This window comes from Lissotriton helveticus, chromosome 8 (assembly GCF_964261635.1).
Source record: "Lissotriton helveticus chromosome 8, aLisHel1.1, whole genome shotgun sequence".
NCBI classification, from domain to species: Eukaryota; Metazoa; Chordata; class Amphibia; order Caudata; family Salamandridae; genus Lissotriton; species Lissotriton helveticus.
Genome location: NC_136069.1, coordinates 985006288 through 985024086, shown reverse-complemented (window position 1 = coordinate 985024086; position 17799 = coordinate 985006288). Strand labels below are relative to the sequence as shown.

Genomic DNA, 17799 nt, shown 5'->3' with positions numbered 1-17799 from the left:
AATTCTACCTATGTTTCTATATTTGTTCCACGCTATTCCTATATGTGTCCCCAACTACTATTTTCAAAAACTTGAGGGTGCCATCAGTAGTTTTATTTGGGGCTATAAGCAAGCACGCCGAGCGATACGCTCTCTTAAACTTCCGTATAAGCTGGATGGATTACAACTCCCGGATTTCAAACCTTATTTTTGGGCAGCATATACAGGCCACATGCGAAGCTTACTAAGTGATAAACAACCATATTTTGGCCTCTCTCTGGCATTGGGCACAGACAGCAAAATGTTTTCGTATAGGATTAACTAAGGCTCCGTTTTAAGACCATTAGGGATATTGACTGCATATAGCACGAAATTCTCAATTACTGCTCACTTGCTTTCAAAGATCTCACACAGCATGACTACTTTAGACTATGGAATAAGCCAATCCTCCCAAGCATATTTCAAGATCCTATTTGCTTGTAGATGGGCAAGGTGTGGTATTGAACGGCTCGGCCAGCTCTAAGACACCAATGGTTTTTGCACTTTTGTATCATTACAATCTACTTTTGATCTCCCACAACAATCTTTTTTAAAATATTGACAAATTAGTGATTATTCCTTAAAGCGACAAGTACTGCTCCCTCACTCACATGAACTGTTGACATACTTTTTAAATCTTTCGCTTAAATCTAAAATTAGTTCAATATATCTCCAACTCTGCCGTTTCAGGGGAGATGACACCTGCCGTGTGGCCTCCAAATGGAGTCAGACGTTAGATACTATTACGGATGAGTCTGAGATAGTCTCGGCTCTGGACACTTCAGATAGTTTTATTCATCCTATAAGTTTAAAGCTGCAACAATTTAGAACTATTTGTATGCTTTATTACACCACTGAAAGGATTAGTAAATGGCAAAAAAAGCACAGCGGTTTGTGGAAGATTGCGCAGATAGATCATGTTGTCCTAAATTCAATCTCAAGGCAGCTAATATCCTTCATATGTTCAGTACCTGTCATATGCTGTCTGATTTTTGGGAGAAAGTCACACAATATATTGCTCAATGTTTGGGTTCTGAGTTTTCGCTTACTAACAAGGAGATTGTGCTAGATTTAAGGTGAGTGAGAATCGTGGCATGGGAAGTAGTTTATCTATTACACTAGTTGCTGCCCACCTTTGTATAGTCAGAGTATGGATTATGCATAACCCGCCTATTTTCTTTGAATGTTTGGCTCTCATGAAAGATATATATGAGAGGGAGCGGGCACTGGCCAAAACAAGAGCTATGTGCTCATTGCAAAAATGTAACCGCATATGGAAATTTCTTTTGGGATTTGTGTGATTCCCTAGACACATATAGTTATTTTTAATTTTTTTTCTCTTGTTTGATATAATTATTTTCTATATGCATGCAACCAATTGTTATTCGTGTTTGCTTACTTATTATGTGTTTATGTACCATCTGTATTCAAAACATTAAAAATATAATTTAAAAAAACAAATCTTTGGCATAGATTGATAAAAGAAGCAATGACTAAAGTACCTTTGAAGGAATAAATTAGTGTGCTTATGACTAGATTGGTGCTTTAGTCACACAGCTGTTCTCAAACGTCTCTTCCGTTCCTAGCAAGAGAAATGCCTCGAAAGTAACAGTAATAAGTATGAAAATCTCCACAGCATTCTGATATTTCTTTTACAGTTTGGGCCACTCATTGTTTGTTTTCTGCTAACACAACAAACATTTCTCCCCCTTAAAAGCAGATGTGAATTATGTGAATGTTTCATAATAAATGAAAATTAATTAGAAACTAAATTAAGCATTTTATTTCATGCTGAGAGAAGGTGTGGAGTACTGATCCCAAGTCTTCCAAACATTTGAAAACACATTCACATCACTGCAGACAAATATAAGAGCAACGCTTTGCATTCAGTACATCACACAGTCAAAAATAGGCGAGATTTCACATGAGTTTCACACATACTCCTTAATTTGCAGAATGGACCTGCTAAAATCATGGCGATTGCTCTCTGGAGTATAGCCAATTATAGAGACAGATCTGAAATGATGCATCGAAATGATATTTTGGGACCAAGCAAAAGAATCCCTTCTTCTTTCTTGTTGCAATCCCTACTTCTAACTTCTTTTGCCTATTGAAATTCTATCCCACTCTACGTTTATTTTTTATTTTCTCTTTCATTTCTGTGTGTGTGCCTCGCTCAGTTCTGTAACTTTGTTAGTAGATGAATCCAACAGGAACGATTCTAGGGCACCGTATTGTATGTAAGACACTACTTGCAAAATATTTATGCACACACACGCGCGCACACACACACACACACAAACAGAAACAAAGAAATGACTACATGTATAAACCAGGAATATGATTTGAATAAAAACAAGTTACATATATGAAAGTCAAGGACCTGGTATTGTGAAGAAGAAAAGATACTGTCAAGTAATCAAGTAATGTACATTCATTTTAATGAGGCAATGCTGCCTCCTTAGAAGGTATTTGTCAGCTCTTTCTAAAGGGGAGCTGCACTGCAACCTCGTGGAGTTAACAGTTTTCTTACAATTTAAATTGTTCACACTTTAAGCAGATCAGATGATCTGGTCTCAGTAACATGTAAAGCAGGGATAAAGAAACTGTAATACAATTGCAATTCATAGGGTTTTTCTCATAAGTGTAAAGCTATGTTAGACTTTGTTAAGACTTGTGGGAGCTGGCTTTCAATGTTTGGTAGGGTGAAATATGACTGAATTATTAACTTCCAATCCAAACTGTTAATATCAAGCTAGAATGAAGCCTTTTTGCTATACTATCTCACAGAGAAATAAATCATCGTAGAAAAATAAGAAAATGTGTTAGTTTCCCCAACTACCTTGGTACCTCTAACTGTACAGTGCTTAAAGATTTGAATACACCTCATTCCAAGGAGTGATTTTTTTGTGTCATTCATATTAAAACCATCAAGGCTTATTGGCCCATACACTTTTAGATTTGATCGACAAAGAACGCACATCTGTTTGTTGGTATTCAATCCTGATTTACCCCTGAAGCCAGGCACAAAATCCACAGAAAGCTAAGGTTTTCTATGCTCTACAAATACTGCTGCTTCTATTGTTGCTGAACATTGCTCATTAAAGTCCTAGAAACAAGAAGAATGGCCTTGTGTGTGAATATAATCATCTCATCAAGAGTCTCCTTCTTCACGCCATTCAAGGCAGAAATTACGCATTTATATGCTCCACAAGCCCAGTAAACTGCAGGAAAATGCCGTTATAATTGGGCATCTTAAGACTCGTCTTACATTTGCATGTCCGGTATAAGCACTTTCTTTTATACCATAAAATAGCCCATATTGTAAAGTCATTAAGGCATTTGTAATCTAAACTATGAAAATACAATTACAGCCATTCTTTTACAGAACAGCGTGGTGCACCTGTACAGATGCATAGACTCTCATCTATTCATTTTAAACACAATGTAGTTATAACAAAGGCCAAAAAAGCAGATGTTCACAAAGGGTAAAGTGCAAACTTCATTTCTGTCTACCACATTGAGAAATGGACAGGATGATCCCTCTATTTAAAAAAACAAGATTCATCTGAAGTTTTTCTTTGTAGTAGAAGGTATATACTAACAAATACAGTCAGTCAGTGAGGCAAAATTCTTCATTATACAATGTTTCCAATGCATATAAAGTACACAGGATAAAAACAACGGTAATAAAAATATACATATAGTGTGTGATACATCATAAAAGTAAGGGACTTCATGTCTCTCTCAAAACGTTTCAGTGCCTGCCAAGATCAAAGCAGCAAGGGCGTAGTTGCCAGGTTGCCTTAGGAGCGGCACTTTAGTTTCTATGGGGGCTATAGCCTTACCATGCGCTGGGTGATCCCAGTACAACAAAAACATGGGCCATCCTCTCCAATCTGTAATTGGTTACTCGCAACCTTGGCTTGGGAATTTACCCTAAAATTGTGTTATTGTGGGTAAATTAGTATTTTTCCTAGTGTGGTGAACTGCCAGTAAAATGTGCAGTGTTAAAATAGTACAATGCAAGAAAATATATGTACAGTGTTGCTTCCCATCACCCCTGCCCATCACATTCCACTGAACTCTAGAACTGACACTCTTCCGGGCACAGCACCGTGATGTTAGATGCTCTTGTTCCAACAAGAATCGGTTATCTGTCAACTCAGACCAAGATTCGCCCTAATTAAAATGCCCAATATCGAACTAAAAGAGTCTTCCAAGCCATTCTACTACGGTCATTTGTACACCAAACATTGTTGGATGACTATGATTTATGCGGCGTGCCTGGGATCAAAAATATGAGACAGTCTCTTCTTAGTAATAGGAGAGAACTGCTTTGAGTCATGGGATAGGGGTGAGCCAGACAGCATCATCAGTGTGCTGTTGCTCTCCCAGTTCTTTTATACATGAACACCTAGGAAGTGGTTTGTTCCTGACATTGTAAAATAGTTGCCAGATTGGTGGCTAATTCACAGAAGACCCTAATTCTACTCTAACAGTTGACATCAACTTTTCAGATTGAAGCTTGTCACACAAGTGCAGGCTTAACGGAAGCTAAACAGTCAAGAATGTTTTTGCTTCTGATGGAGATATTGATGTCTTCAAGGGTTCTAACCACTTATTTCAATGTCTAGACATGTCTATGTCCATTGGCCTGTATGACCTGCTGATAATAGTTTTGTGCCAGCATGCTTGCATCCTGCAGTGTGTGGCTGTTGGCTGAGTACAGAAGAGTGAGTAGAGGCTGTTCGGTTAGAGGATTGTGCATCTCTGCGCCGGGACACTCTTTGAGTAGCTGTGCGCTCTATAAATCTGCCTTTAACATAACATAACGTAACATAATATCTCACAGGGAGGACACCTGCATTCAGACGATTACAAGCTCAGGTTTCTGGAGCAAATTGATCATCACATTGGGAGGCACTGTAGAAGTAAGCTGAATGTTGCCTAGCTGTTGGGTGCCCGGTTGTGATCCATGGGGTTGACCACTAGCACACTAGCTTTTCACAGAGTGTCAGCTGGGAAAGTACCATTTGGTTGAATACTTATTAGTAACCTGTCTAACGAATTGGTGCATGAGATCAAATCAATATCTGCTTATCTGAGTGTATTGTTTCTTAAATTGTGCTGATTTTTTAGTGCAATGCGACATAGGCCTGCACTACCATCTGCTTCTATTTTATCTCTGTGCCCCAACAACAGATGCAATGTTGTATGTTAGGTTGCACCAACTCCCACGGGGAAAGTGTCATTGTAAGAACAGGTGTACCCGTGGTGGCTACACAGATCAATGTATGCTATGAACTGCTGGCTACCATATGTGCCTATTAATATGTAAGTTTATTGTTTCTTACAAATCTCAGTGTCCAGCTGCAATGCAGCACTTGCACTGATTTGATCTTTAATGGTGTTCATGTTCCTGAGAAGATCATACAAACAGTCATCCAAATATGTGCTATTTGTCAATGGCCATCTGCGTGGCCGGCATTTCCAGTGCTGGTTCAGTAACTTTCACCCTCATAAATAATACTGCCATATTGTCCTTTTCATACCTATTGGTAATGCGTTGTCCCTTGCAGCTTCTGTAATCCAGCGAAAGAGGAGGCAGGCAGTTGAGTGTACTGTTTGGGTCTTGGGTGGTCCAGAGGCAGTGCCAATGAAGCAGAAATAGTCTCCAGCATGCACAGGTAATTAATCATTCAAGTTAAACATTTGCAAATACATGCACAGGCATTCTGCACAATTGCATAATTACCAACCATTTTTGCAAACACACTGTACATCCATGGTATTTCTACTTGCATGTGTTCCATTAATACCCATATGGGCGATTATGGTGCACACAAGCTATTTCCTACAAGCATTTTTGATTTTGGGGGCCCATAGCCCCTGTGGTCCATGGTTGGTGGTCGAGGGGGTAGCTTAGATACCCCCCTGTAAAACCCTGGACACTGATTGGCTGGAGGGAAATGAGAAGTGCAAAATGTTGCAAAACTTCATGAAATGTGATGTCTATAATAGTGCGTGTTCATAGAGCAGAAAGCCCCACTCTTTTAGTCCCACTCTTTCGGGGACATTTTCCAGACCCAGACTTTACGTCACATTGCTTTGATACTCTACTGAGTTTCTTGAAACTTTATTTATGGGAAGTTCTGCTTTGACATTTTTATCTTTTTGAGCTGACTTAAATGCTAAAGCTTCATGCTTTTCTCACTCTCTCGAACTAGAACTCTTTATGGGTTTTTACTAACTCCATTTTCACCCGATTTTTAGAATAAGGATTCTTTCCTTAATGAAATTCACTTTAATGCATTTATTATTTGATTTGACTAAACAAAATTAACTTTATATTTGAGTCATATATTGATGATTGAGATTAATCTGAATTTAACTTGTGGTTCGCAATAAAGATGATCATCTAAAAGTTGTATTAATAAAACACTTTAACTCATATCAAACTATCATTGTTGACTGATAATAGATTAGTGATTGTGATAATTATTTTATGTGATGTTCAACCCTCTTCTTCTCAAAACAATAGCAGAAATCCATGCCATATGAGAGCAAAAAGTGGATAGTTTAGCCCTGATGCTGGTAAACCGTGACTTTTAATCCCTTCTATTATCTGCTTCAGCAAGATAAAAGCTGTTTGTTTTTGTTTAGGAAAATAGTGCAAAATCACTTTGCTCTGTTTTCTTGAAATGTTTACCCGTGAAATAGGAATTTTTCTTTCGTATAACATTCCCCACCACATATACGACTAGCTTCAATAATGATTTGTAAGCAATGTGTGTTTTACATATCATTTTAGAAATGCACATATGTCTCTGCAATATGAACTAGAGCAAACCTTTTTGCAACATGCAAAAACAAACTGCAAAAACAATGTACATCGATTTGGCCTGAAATTTGCATCCATGCCCCTGTAGTTCATCTGACTTTTTTTGCAAGCATTGTTGAACAATATAAAAAATGAAAACAAACTGGAAGCTGACCTTGATGCGAGTCTGAGGTAGTTTGCAAGGTCGAAGTTTGTTCATTACAATGAGAATATTGACTCGCGTAAATATAAAAGCTTAAATCAAGAGCACCAGCCTAGATATATCTGTGAGAAGCTGTAGCTACTGAAATCTGGCCAAATCAATAAACATCTGATATACTCTTCCCAGGTACAGTAGGTCAGCGCCTGAACTTATTCTTTTATTAGGTGCTAAATAAAACCCTGTATTCACAGAAATCTTATTGATTGTTATTAGACCATAGGAAGAACCATGGCGCATGAGAAATAGTGTAACAACATCTGCAGTTAAGAACACCAGCAATTGCAGTTCCACTACCTTGATTGGCTGGGGGGCAGGTTTGTCCTTGTACAAGTTATGTCCTTTGGCCAATACCACATCCACACTCGGTTGCTTAGCTTGAATCGACTCTTCAGTTTCCTGTAGAAAAAGAAACCAAGCAAATGGTTAAAAGCAAATCGACATGATGGAAAGTGCTATTCACTACCCTTCTTAGGGATAATGGTTAAAAACAAATCTATTGGAAATGCACAATTTTTGTGGTATCACAAACATGCAAAAAGTTTGAATCCTTTGGGGAAAACTCGAAAACTATAAATATTTAAAGTGAAGAAAGTCGTACAGGTTGACCACGCCTTTTTAAAGGCTTATATATTGTTTCCAGAATGCGAGAAGTCAATTCCCTATGCAGTGACCATCACAAACAAGTTAATAATGAGTATAATCAATGTAAGCCATGCGGTAAGGCATCAATCAGTAAGACATCGCTGTAAAAGAGGTGTCCACTTCAAAAAAACCTTTACCAATAGACCGTGTACGTAAACAGCATGATTTAGGCAGCCTGGTCGCATACAGTGGCGTAACATGGGGCAAGGTGGGGTAGTCCGCTCCTGGTGGCGCGGGTTTTGGGGGCAGTGCCCCCCTCTCTTACCAGCGCCTTTGGGGGCAGCAGACAAGGATATCACCAGCATCCACCCACCGTCTCTTACACACGGCCGCAGGGTGGCAAATGCAGGCCATAGCTCTAACTACTCCACTGGTCGCATACAGGACCTTTGGCTTGGGGGTTCTCTCACTGCAACCCCTCTCCCAAGCCAAACCTGTGTTACCTTACCAAAGAGTTGGCTCTTAAAATACTAACTGTTATTAAGGGTGTGCATTGTACTTGAGTTGTTATAGGTCAGGGTATTACTAGGTGGTGAAAGTGTAATACAGGAAGAAATATAATAGCCTTTCATCCTTCTCAAAAGGTGAATTCTTTTTTTCTGAAGAACCAACCCGGTGCAGGCACCTGATAGTTTTTAACCAGGTCTTTGTGCCCACTAATTTAGGTGCAATTGACATTGCATGATGGCACATACTTCTAGAAAACGATCCTGCCTTATCTACGAATAGGAAACTGTTCGTTTTGGGCACTGTTACTTATCAGTGAATCTAGAAGTACCTTTATCCCTTCTGCCATCAGTTAACAACAATTGTGGGAGCACATGTGCATGGTGAAAATGTAATGAATGCAACGATTTCCATACTCATAAACCCAGAATAGATCTAAGTAACCCCGACTTCTCTGGGTGTGCTGCAGCTGAAGCCCGCTGACATTTCTTGTCTCACTAGAGAGTCATGGGTTCCCACCTGCAGTGGAGACTACAGATTCTGAAGGACAGGGGTGCTCTATCTAACCCACCAGTGAGTTGATAGGAAATAGATACACAGCCCTATTTTGTCATTAGATGGTCACCATATTAGAAAGTAACTGTCTTACCATTTCTCCTATTGGCTTTTCTGCTGTGCTGCTCATGTGGGGGCTGGGGCTTTAGTTAGAACATCCATGTATGTCCTCACCATATCTCCATTGGACAGAAGATCCAATAACACCCCTGCAGCTCCCAAGTATTAGGTGAAATCGGTGTATCTTTCGAGACAACAGAAGCTGGACTTATCATATGTAAACATTTTATTTGTAATTCTTGTATGTTAGTAAAAAATATATAAACTGCATTTAATGACAAATAACGAATGAATCTATACTTTGTTCAAACGTTTATTGCAGCATGGAAAGAACCAGCCAAAATCGCTGGCTAGTTAGTGGTCTGGTGTTGCAGGAAAAGGTCGGAAAGGCACAGGCAACATTTCTAAACTGATTTTAATGTGTTGATGTTTTTTGGTGATGTTACTTTTACGAGGCATTCTAAGGGGAAGGTCTAGAAACCTGCATTGTCTCTGAGCGATGCTTCAGCTAAACGACATTATGCCACGGCTGAAATATAATTTGCTCATCGTGTGATGACCAAAAAAGGCACTAAACCAAATAACTGGTGTTCAAATAGAATCAATGACTTCGAATTTCACAAATATTAAATGAGTGACAACCTATATGATTATAAATGACTACAGCATCAGAAAACATATTAATGCTTCACATCATATTGCACAATTATTGTGAGACAAGGCAAACTTGAACCAGGATGATCTGGGTAGCACCCTGAGGTCTCAAATAAACAGCTGACAACTGAGGCTAAGTGCCGTTCAGCAAAAAGTGATGTGACCCCTAAAAGGACACAATCAATTTGCAAGCTATTTGTATCTGGCAAGAAAAAGTTGTAGCATTGTACATGTATGCATGTGATGGGATTTATTTTTGTAGTGAGAAGTGAGCTAGAAAATAATGATGCACTGTGCAGGAAGGGTATTCAGGACCATGAAGTAGAAGTCGCAGTAGCGTTCATGGTCTGTTCTGCAAGCGCTCAGAGCAAGGAGGCGAATTGGATGCCTTATTGGTGATGGATAAGATACTTGTTGTATTTCGAGGACCTTTCTAACTGGAGAAGAGAAGGTGCAATCCTGATCTGTGGAGGATTGCAATTTTTAGCATTGATATGTGGTTTGAGGGAACCTGCATTCAAGACTTTTACTCTAACTTCTTCATTTCTAATCTGACGATATCATTGGCTTGTGTGTTGATTTGGCCTCAAGTATTTTGCACAGATAGGTTAGTGTGTTAAGTGTTGTTATTTAATTTTTTTGCAACACAACTAGACTCTAAGATAATGTTAGCTTCTGTAGGTGACCAGTGAAGTTTCTTATGGGTTGGAGTGAGCAGTGGTTCCTCAGCCTAAGCGGAGGAGCATCATCCCACTGCTTTAAGAGCAGTGCAGAGGAAAACTAAAATGATAGTGGAACGTTATTATCATTTTATTTTTCTGTTCATAGGTGCAGGGAGGGGCGGGGCTGGCCAGAGCAGAGACCAGGGTGAGAAGTGGTGAATCCACTCAAAGTGTGCATGACTGTTTGGCCAGCCATCTTGGCCCGACCAAACAGTCATGCGCACTTTGAATGTTCCCCACCAGGATGCATTACATAGCCCGGTTGGGAACATACACAGGCTCCCTGTCCCAGTGTAAGTGCCGAACCATGGCATTCAGACCAATCACAACACTGCATTGCAGCATTGTGATTGGCTTAGGGGAACCAATTGTGATTGGCTTCGAGGAGTCTTGGAGCTCTGATGCTTCCTATGATGGAGGAGAGGCTGCAGAAAGATGGCTGCAGGCGATGTGACCAGCAGGTACGTTTTATTCGTTTTTTATTTTCTACATCCACATCTCCCCCAATCCCCCCCACTACTGTTCCCTACCAGCCACCACTGGTTGGGGTTATATGTTCATATTCCATTAAGCTATCAATGACGTGGCTGACGGCATTTAGTAAACTTTAGCTGGAACCAAGTTGGTTCCCAAGATGAATGTGCTTACAGTGTTGTTGATTCAGAAGTGAGGAAGGTTCAAATCATCTAATGTGATTTTAAAGTCAGTTTCAGTGGAATGAGTTTTAATTTTCTGAAGCAGTGAGTGGTGATACAAAGCAGTTGACTTCTCTAGAAAATGTGGGTATTTGTTGTACAGATCATGGACAATGATGAGGACAATGGGTTTTGCAATGGTGGTCAGTTTGGAAGTTAACACCTCCAACTTAATTTAAGAGAGCCATGTCAAATTTCATTTAAGAGGGTCATGTCTGAATCAGTGCTTTCCTTTAATTTTTGATGAAGGATGAAATAGGGACTGGTGATCCTAAACTAAATGAGTGAGACAAATGCTTTCTGGTGCTTGATGTCTTTACTTGAAACACATTATTTAGAATTGCATGCTGGTGTACTGATGGATCCTGATTTTGTAATTGGTCAATGGGACCATGATGTGGGTTCACGCAAAGATTGAAAACCACTTGTGAGATCAAGAGCCCTCGAGAAACTCTGTACATTTCTGGTTATATTTTGGATTTTGAGTTTCCAAAATAAACAAGTTGAACCTATTTAGAAAGAAATGAGAACCACTGCAGTATGGATGAATAAATCCCACCCTTGCAAACACAGTGCTTAATTTGAACTGATGGTTTCAGGTAGGATCCCACCTGAGCTCATTTTCGGGGGTGAGCACTTATTGTCCCTGATTTGACTTTGGCAGGTAGCAAAGAGAGAAAAGTACACAAGGTTGTAAGAAAGAGGAAGAGAAAGATGGAAACACCATCACAAAAGGAGAATACAGGGATTAAAACTTGCAAGAGATAACGTATCAGGTGGAGGGTGGTGCTGGATTAAAGAGGCATGAGCTGGAATCAAGACTAAGAATTGTTGATATTTGACACATCAATAGTCAACAGTGCCAGCAGCGCGCTTCTGGGCAAAACTTGAGGACTGAGCACTTATTATTTTACAAATTAGGCACTAGGTAAGCAAATTAATAAGCCAGTTGTAAGAAATTGGGCTAGTAACTGAGAGAATGAGAACCCTACTCAAGTAATAAATACAATCCTTCTCAGGTTAAACCTAAAAATTCACTAAATAAGCCTGAACATAGCCCCCTGGTAGGTTGACTCCAAAGCAGTCAGGCCTAACTTAGAGGCAATGTGTAAAGTATGTATGCAGTAGTCTAACAGAACTAAAATGAAAAAGCAACACAAGAAATTTCCAGAACAAATTTTGAAAAATAGAGTGTAATATATTAAATAAAATGACACCAAAATGCCAAAATCCAATCAGTACAACTGGAGTTGTGAAGTTTCAGTTAAAAATAGCACCAAGAAACACAAAGCACCACTCACAGTTATCTGGTTGCGCTGGACCAGGTCAAAGTCAAAAGGTGAGGCTGACCACAATGGAGCATGAGTTGGATACTGGGACCAGTATTGCCCAGGTGAAGAGTTTCCTTCTTAATGTCCAAGTCCACATGAGAAACCCCAGTTGGCGAATTCCATTGGCAAGGCTTTGAGGAGGTCGATGTAAGCACAAGGAGCAGTTGTCACTGGAGCTTGGCATTTGCACCAGGCACGGGTGGTCACTGTTTGGCACGAACAGCAGGTTGCCATCGGAACTTCTCATTGTCAGGAAACGCATCACTCATTGCTGGCACAAGGAGACCACTCGTCATGGTAAAGAGCCTCAAACCTCTGGGTTTTCACCTGGAGTACACTCTAATGCTAGCCGAGGGTCTAGGATCTGGGAGGCCCATCTCGGAGGTCAAAACTCTCTCCAGCAGAGGCCAGGATCAGGTCTCAGGAAGGTCTAGGTGGTGCTGGTCAACTGGGTCATCGCAGGGGATCATCTGGAAGCTTGTTGTGTGCACATCAAATTCCACAATTATTTGTTCGATGGAGACAGGGCAAACTTGAACCAGGATGATCTGGGTAGCACCCTAGGGTCTCAAAGAAACAGCTGACAACTGAGGCTCAGAACCTTTCAGCAAAATGAGAAGTGGCCATTTTTCAGAATAGTAAATTAAAATCTGACTTTACTATTAAAAAGCATTCTGAATTACATTTCAAATGAGGGGAAGAAGTATCTCTCTATCATTTCCCGAACTAAAGTTATCATTTATTAATTGTAATAAGGTACCCTAATGTTATACTATGGGAGAGATAGCCTTGCTACAGTGAAAAATGACTTTTGTATTTTTTCTTTGTCCAGACATGTAAAACTTAAATACACTTGCCCAACTTTTTAAATACAGTGCACCCTGCCTTATAAGACTTTAGGACCATACGTACGGGGCGACCAGCACATTATAAAAAAAAAAAGGTTTAGACCTGGAAAAAGGTTTAATTTGCCAGGTCAAATGGCAGTGTAAATCTTCACTATAGGGTACAGTGGTAGACCTGAAAAATGTTTTACAGTGTTACTCCAGAGGAGTTTTAGAATAAAAAAATATGGTTTCAGAAATACTTTCATTTAATCATATTCCATGATTGTGATGTACTCCTGCATTTTAAACAAAAACAGATTTGCCACTTTCTTACCTTCGCATAAGGTGGTCCTGGCTGTGAGTCATCATCTCCCCCATGAAAGTAACAACGTAACAAAACATAACATAACAATCACTGTTTGGACTGCACATTGTTTTTTAAAGCTTTGGCGTTGACACTAAATCACATAAATAATGAACGTGGATCAACTTGGAAGATGCTGCCATATGCCTTAGGTTCTTCTTGTACCACAACTTGTTACTGATTAGGTTTGTAAAAGGTATTCACACATGATGCACCTTTTAGAATCACAGCAATGGACCCCTGCGTTTGTTACAGTTTGCTTGAGCTCAGGTCTCACAATATCAGCGTGTAAATTGGGAGCGCTGAAATAAGCAATGACTGCTGGTTTTGGAAAAAAACGTTAATATTTTTTTGGAGGTGGTTAGTAAAGGAAACGTTTTTTGCATTTGGTTTTTGTACTTACAAGTTGATGGATAATAGTGAATCAGAAATGGGATTCTGTCAGTTTGTTTCTGCTATTGGTATTCCAAAAAAGTGCTTCTTGGGGGTAATTGCAATGACATGTCAGTTTGTTGCTATGAGATATGCAGAGGATAGCATCACTTTTGAAGTAATCTAGCAAGCTCCTGTAGATGTTCTTAGCAAATATCCTCATTGATGCAGATGCATCTTATTCAGATTGGTTGGCTGTAGTTTTTTTTTTTTTTTTGGTTAAAAACTTTTATTGAGCAATCACATAAAATTACATAGATGGGCCCACAACCACACGGGCTGGCCGCTAAGTCGCATAGTACAACACATGAAATAAACAATCATTTCCTAGGTCAGGCCAAATCGTAGAACGAAATTGCTACAGACATAGAACAGGATACAACAATTTTCTATATAAAACATGAAAATAACCAACACAAACATAAGGCGAGTGCAATAATCAAGTCAGCCCAAATAGCAGAGGGGGAGGTCACGAAACAGGAGAACAAAAATACATCAATGAGAATCGGGAAGGCCGTGAGGGGGGGGGAGCAGGGAGGACAGGAAAATCCTAGAACAGAGCGAAAAATTTCGGGAACGTCAGCCTAAGGAGACAGGGTAACATCGGAGGTGGCAACCAAGGGAGGGGTACAAATTTCTCCACGGTACGCATTCCATTGACCCCAAATTTTCGTCCACGCCCCCGGCCTGCCCCTAGCCACGTAGACTGTCTTCTCAAGGAACATGGACCAGTCCATGTTGTCCTCCCACACTGAAACATCAGGAGGTCGGGATGCGCCCCAGAGTTGCGCAATGTCACGCTTCGCGACCATGTAACCCAGGGTCGCCCATCTAGTCTGGGCCACAGAGTAATCGGAGGGTTCCCACACATTCAGCAGACATCGACGGGCCTCAGGCCGCAGGTCAACACCAGTCACCACAGTCATCAACGCAAGCACATCCACCCAATAAGCTGCCACCACAGGACACTCCCAAAGTATGTGCATAAAGGTAGCGCTCATCCCACAGCCACGCTTACACAAGCCATCCGGGGAAAAACCCATCACGACCAGACGCGGACCAGTCACATACACCCGGTGGAGGATCTTAAGTTGCACCAAACGAAGACGGGCGGGAATGGCGACCTCCTTCGGGGAGGAGAGTGCCGACTGCCAGTCCTCGTCATCTAGTTCCAATCCATCACCTACCCACATTTCTCGGAGTCGGACCAACAAATCAGCGCGATTATGAATCAGCTTCTTGTAGATGAGAGAGATGGTGCTGTCGGGCAAGTGTCCATCTAGTATACGATCTTCAAGGGGGGAAGACTCGGGCAGGGCCACATCAGGAGTCAGAACCGAGGCCAAGGCATGTCGGACTTGCAGATACCGGAAAAACTCTCTATCACTCAAGTCGTATTCTGCCTTAAGGGCCTGGAATGATTTCACGCGACCATTCACACAAACGTCACCCACTTTACAAATCCCAATCACATCCCAGCGGTCAAAGCCCTTAGAAGACCAGAGACATCCCAAACGTTCAGAAGCATAAAGCGGAGTCGCCAGCGTCAGCCGATTCTCCCATCCCAAACTCACATTCGCTGCGCGCCACACGTTGACCGCTGCCCTGGTCGGGCCCACAAGATGGCGCCCGGCCGATCTGGAGTATAGCGCTCTATTAAAGTCCCCTCCCGGCAACTGGAGCTTATCCATCTCAAACGCCGGATCGCGGCCCGGCGAGTACATCGCATGGTTATTGGCCGATAGCTGGGCCGCCCAGTAGTACCTCTTGATGTCGGGGAGTGCCATGCCCCCGTCGTACCAAGGTCTAGTAAGTTTCGCAAGGGCTATACGTGGACGCCCATCCCAAATCAATTGTCTTTGCAGACTCTCGATTTCTCTGAAATAAGTAGCAGGAACATTGTCGAAAGAGTTCTGAAGGGCGTAGAGGAACCGCGGCAAAGACATAATTTTAAAGAGAGCAGCCCTACCCAGAGGAGACAGGGGCAGCTTACGCCAACGGGCCACATCCAGTCGCAATCTAAGAAGCGGGGGGAGGAGATTACGCTCAAACCGGAGGGAGGAATCCCGGGTAATAAAAATCCCTAAGTACTTGAAGCCAGACTGGACCACCTGGATAGGGAATCTGGCCGGCAAAGAGGGCAAAACACCCGAGAGAACATACACACAGGACTTAGCCCAATTAATAACAAGGCCCGAGTTAGCACCGAACGAAGTAAGAACATCAAATAAGACGTTCAAAGATTTACGCGGGGATGTCAGATAAAGAAGAATGTCGTCCGCGTAAAGAGAGACGCGGTCTTCAAAGTCCGGTGACCAACGGATCCCTTTGAGGGAGGGTTCCCATCGAAGCCACGCAGCTAACGGTTCCAAGGCCAGCGCAAAAAGCAATGGAGACAGGGGACAACCCTGACGGGTCCCTCTACTAAGGCTAAAGGGGACAGAAACTCTACCGTTCACAACCACTTGCGCTAAGGGTTCCACATACAACAACTTCACCCATCCAATAAATTCAGGTCCAAAACCAAATTTTTCGAGAGCTGCCCAAAGATAGGGCCACTCAACCGTGTCAAAAGCCATCGAGGCGTCTAACGAGGCCAAAATGGCCGGCTCCGTCAGAAGCCCCGCCCTCGCAACAGCGCAGTGAAGACGACGTAGGTTAAGAGCCGTGTTGCGATGCGGGATAAATCCGGACTGATCCGGATGAACCAAGTCGCTAATGACCGTCAGCAGGCGGGTTGCCAGGAGCTTAGCCAGGACCTTAGGCTCAACATTTAACAGGGAAATGGGCCTATAAGACGAACAGAGGTCCCGCGGTTTCCCGTCCTTGGGAATTACGACTATCGTGGCAAGACGCTGGTCATACGGGAGAATACCCCGTTCCCGGGACTCCAAAAACATGGCACGAAGATAGGGCGCTACCTTGTCAGGGCGTAACTTGTACAGCTCAATTGGCAACCCATTCGGGCCCAATGCCTTGCCCGAACGGAGCGAACGAATGGCAGTCGCTATTTCATCCGTAGTAAAAGGGGACTCCAACGAGACACGGTCCAGATCGGAAACACTGGGCAAAGCTATATCGCGCAACAAAAGGCGAGAGTCAGCCACATCTCGTCCAGACACAGGGGTATACACCACACGAAAATACTCAGCAAAACATTCAACTATTCCAACCGGGTCTGTCACTCCGACACCATTCGACGACTGAATCACAGGCACCACACGATTCGCTCTCTCTTTCTTATCCAACCATGCCAACAATTTACCCGCTTTGTCCCCCACATCATACAGACGACCCTGCTGTTCCCGGAACATCAGTCTAGCCGCATCTGTGACCAAGGATTTATAAGCAACTTGTTTCAGACCCAGGGCGTGGAGTTTATCAGAGGTGATCTCAGACTCTAAGTCGGCCTCCCTCTCAGCAATCTCTATCTCAAGGTCCACCACCTCCCGATTCCTAGCCTTCTTGGATTCAGCAATTAGAGAAAGGGCCTGCCCACGAATCACTGTTTTAAAGGCCTCCCACAGGGATACCGCCGAGGAAACCGACCCCTCGTTGTCCAAAAAGTAAGCATCTAAAGACTTAGTCAAAAGGTTTCGGGTCTCAGGGGAGGCAATATACCAGGGGTTAATTGGAGCCACTCGGCCCACCGCCTCCACCCCTAACTCAAAACAAAGCCAGAGCGGAGAGTGATCGGAGATGCCCCGGGGGAGGTGTCTGATCTCACGCACCGCCGGCGTCTGCACCGCGGGCATCAGGAAATAATCCAGTCTAGACAGACTCCCGTGGGCCCCCGAATGGAAAGTGTATTGAAGCTGGGTAGGATGCAGGAGCCTCCAGCAATCCACCAAACCAAACGTATCCAAAAACCCACCTAACCACTGTTGGGCTAAAGGAGTATCCCTAGGGGGGTAGCGATCTTGCAGACCGGAGATCACAGAATTAAAATTGCCTGCAAGAAAAAGAGTACTATCAGGAAGGTCCAACAACACACGTCCCAAATCGG

The 17799-nt window shown here is 42.3% G+C and overlaps 1 protein-coding gene across 7 annotated transcripts in view; it reads right to left on the bottom strand.

Moving 5' to 3' along the window:
* DMD (dystrophin) overlaps positions 1-17799 on the bottom strand; it is a 6826337-nt gene that overhangs the window by 2852042 nt on the left and 3956496 nt on the right. For all 7 annotated transcript variants that reach the window (XM_078657819.1, XM_078657824.1, XM_078657821.1 and 4 more), the window contains exon 49: positions 7359-7460. In XM_078657819.1, the coding sequence (XP_078513945.1) occupies positions 7359-7460 (102 nt within the window). The remainder of the gene's footprint in view (positions 1-7358; positions 7461-17799) is intronic.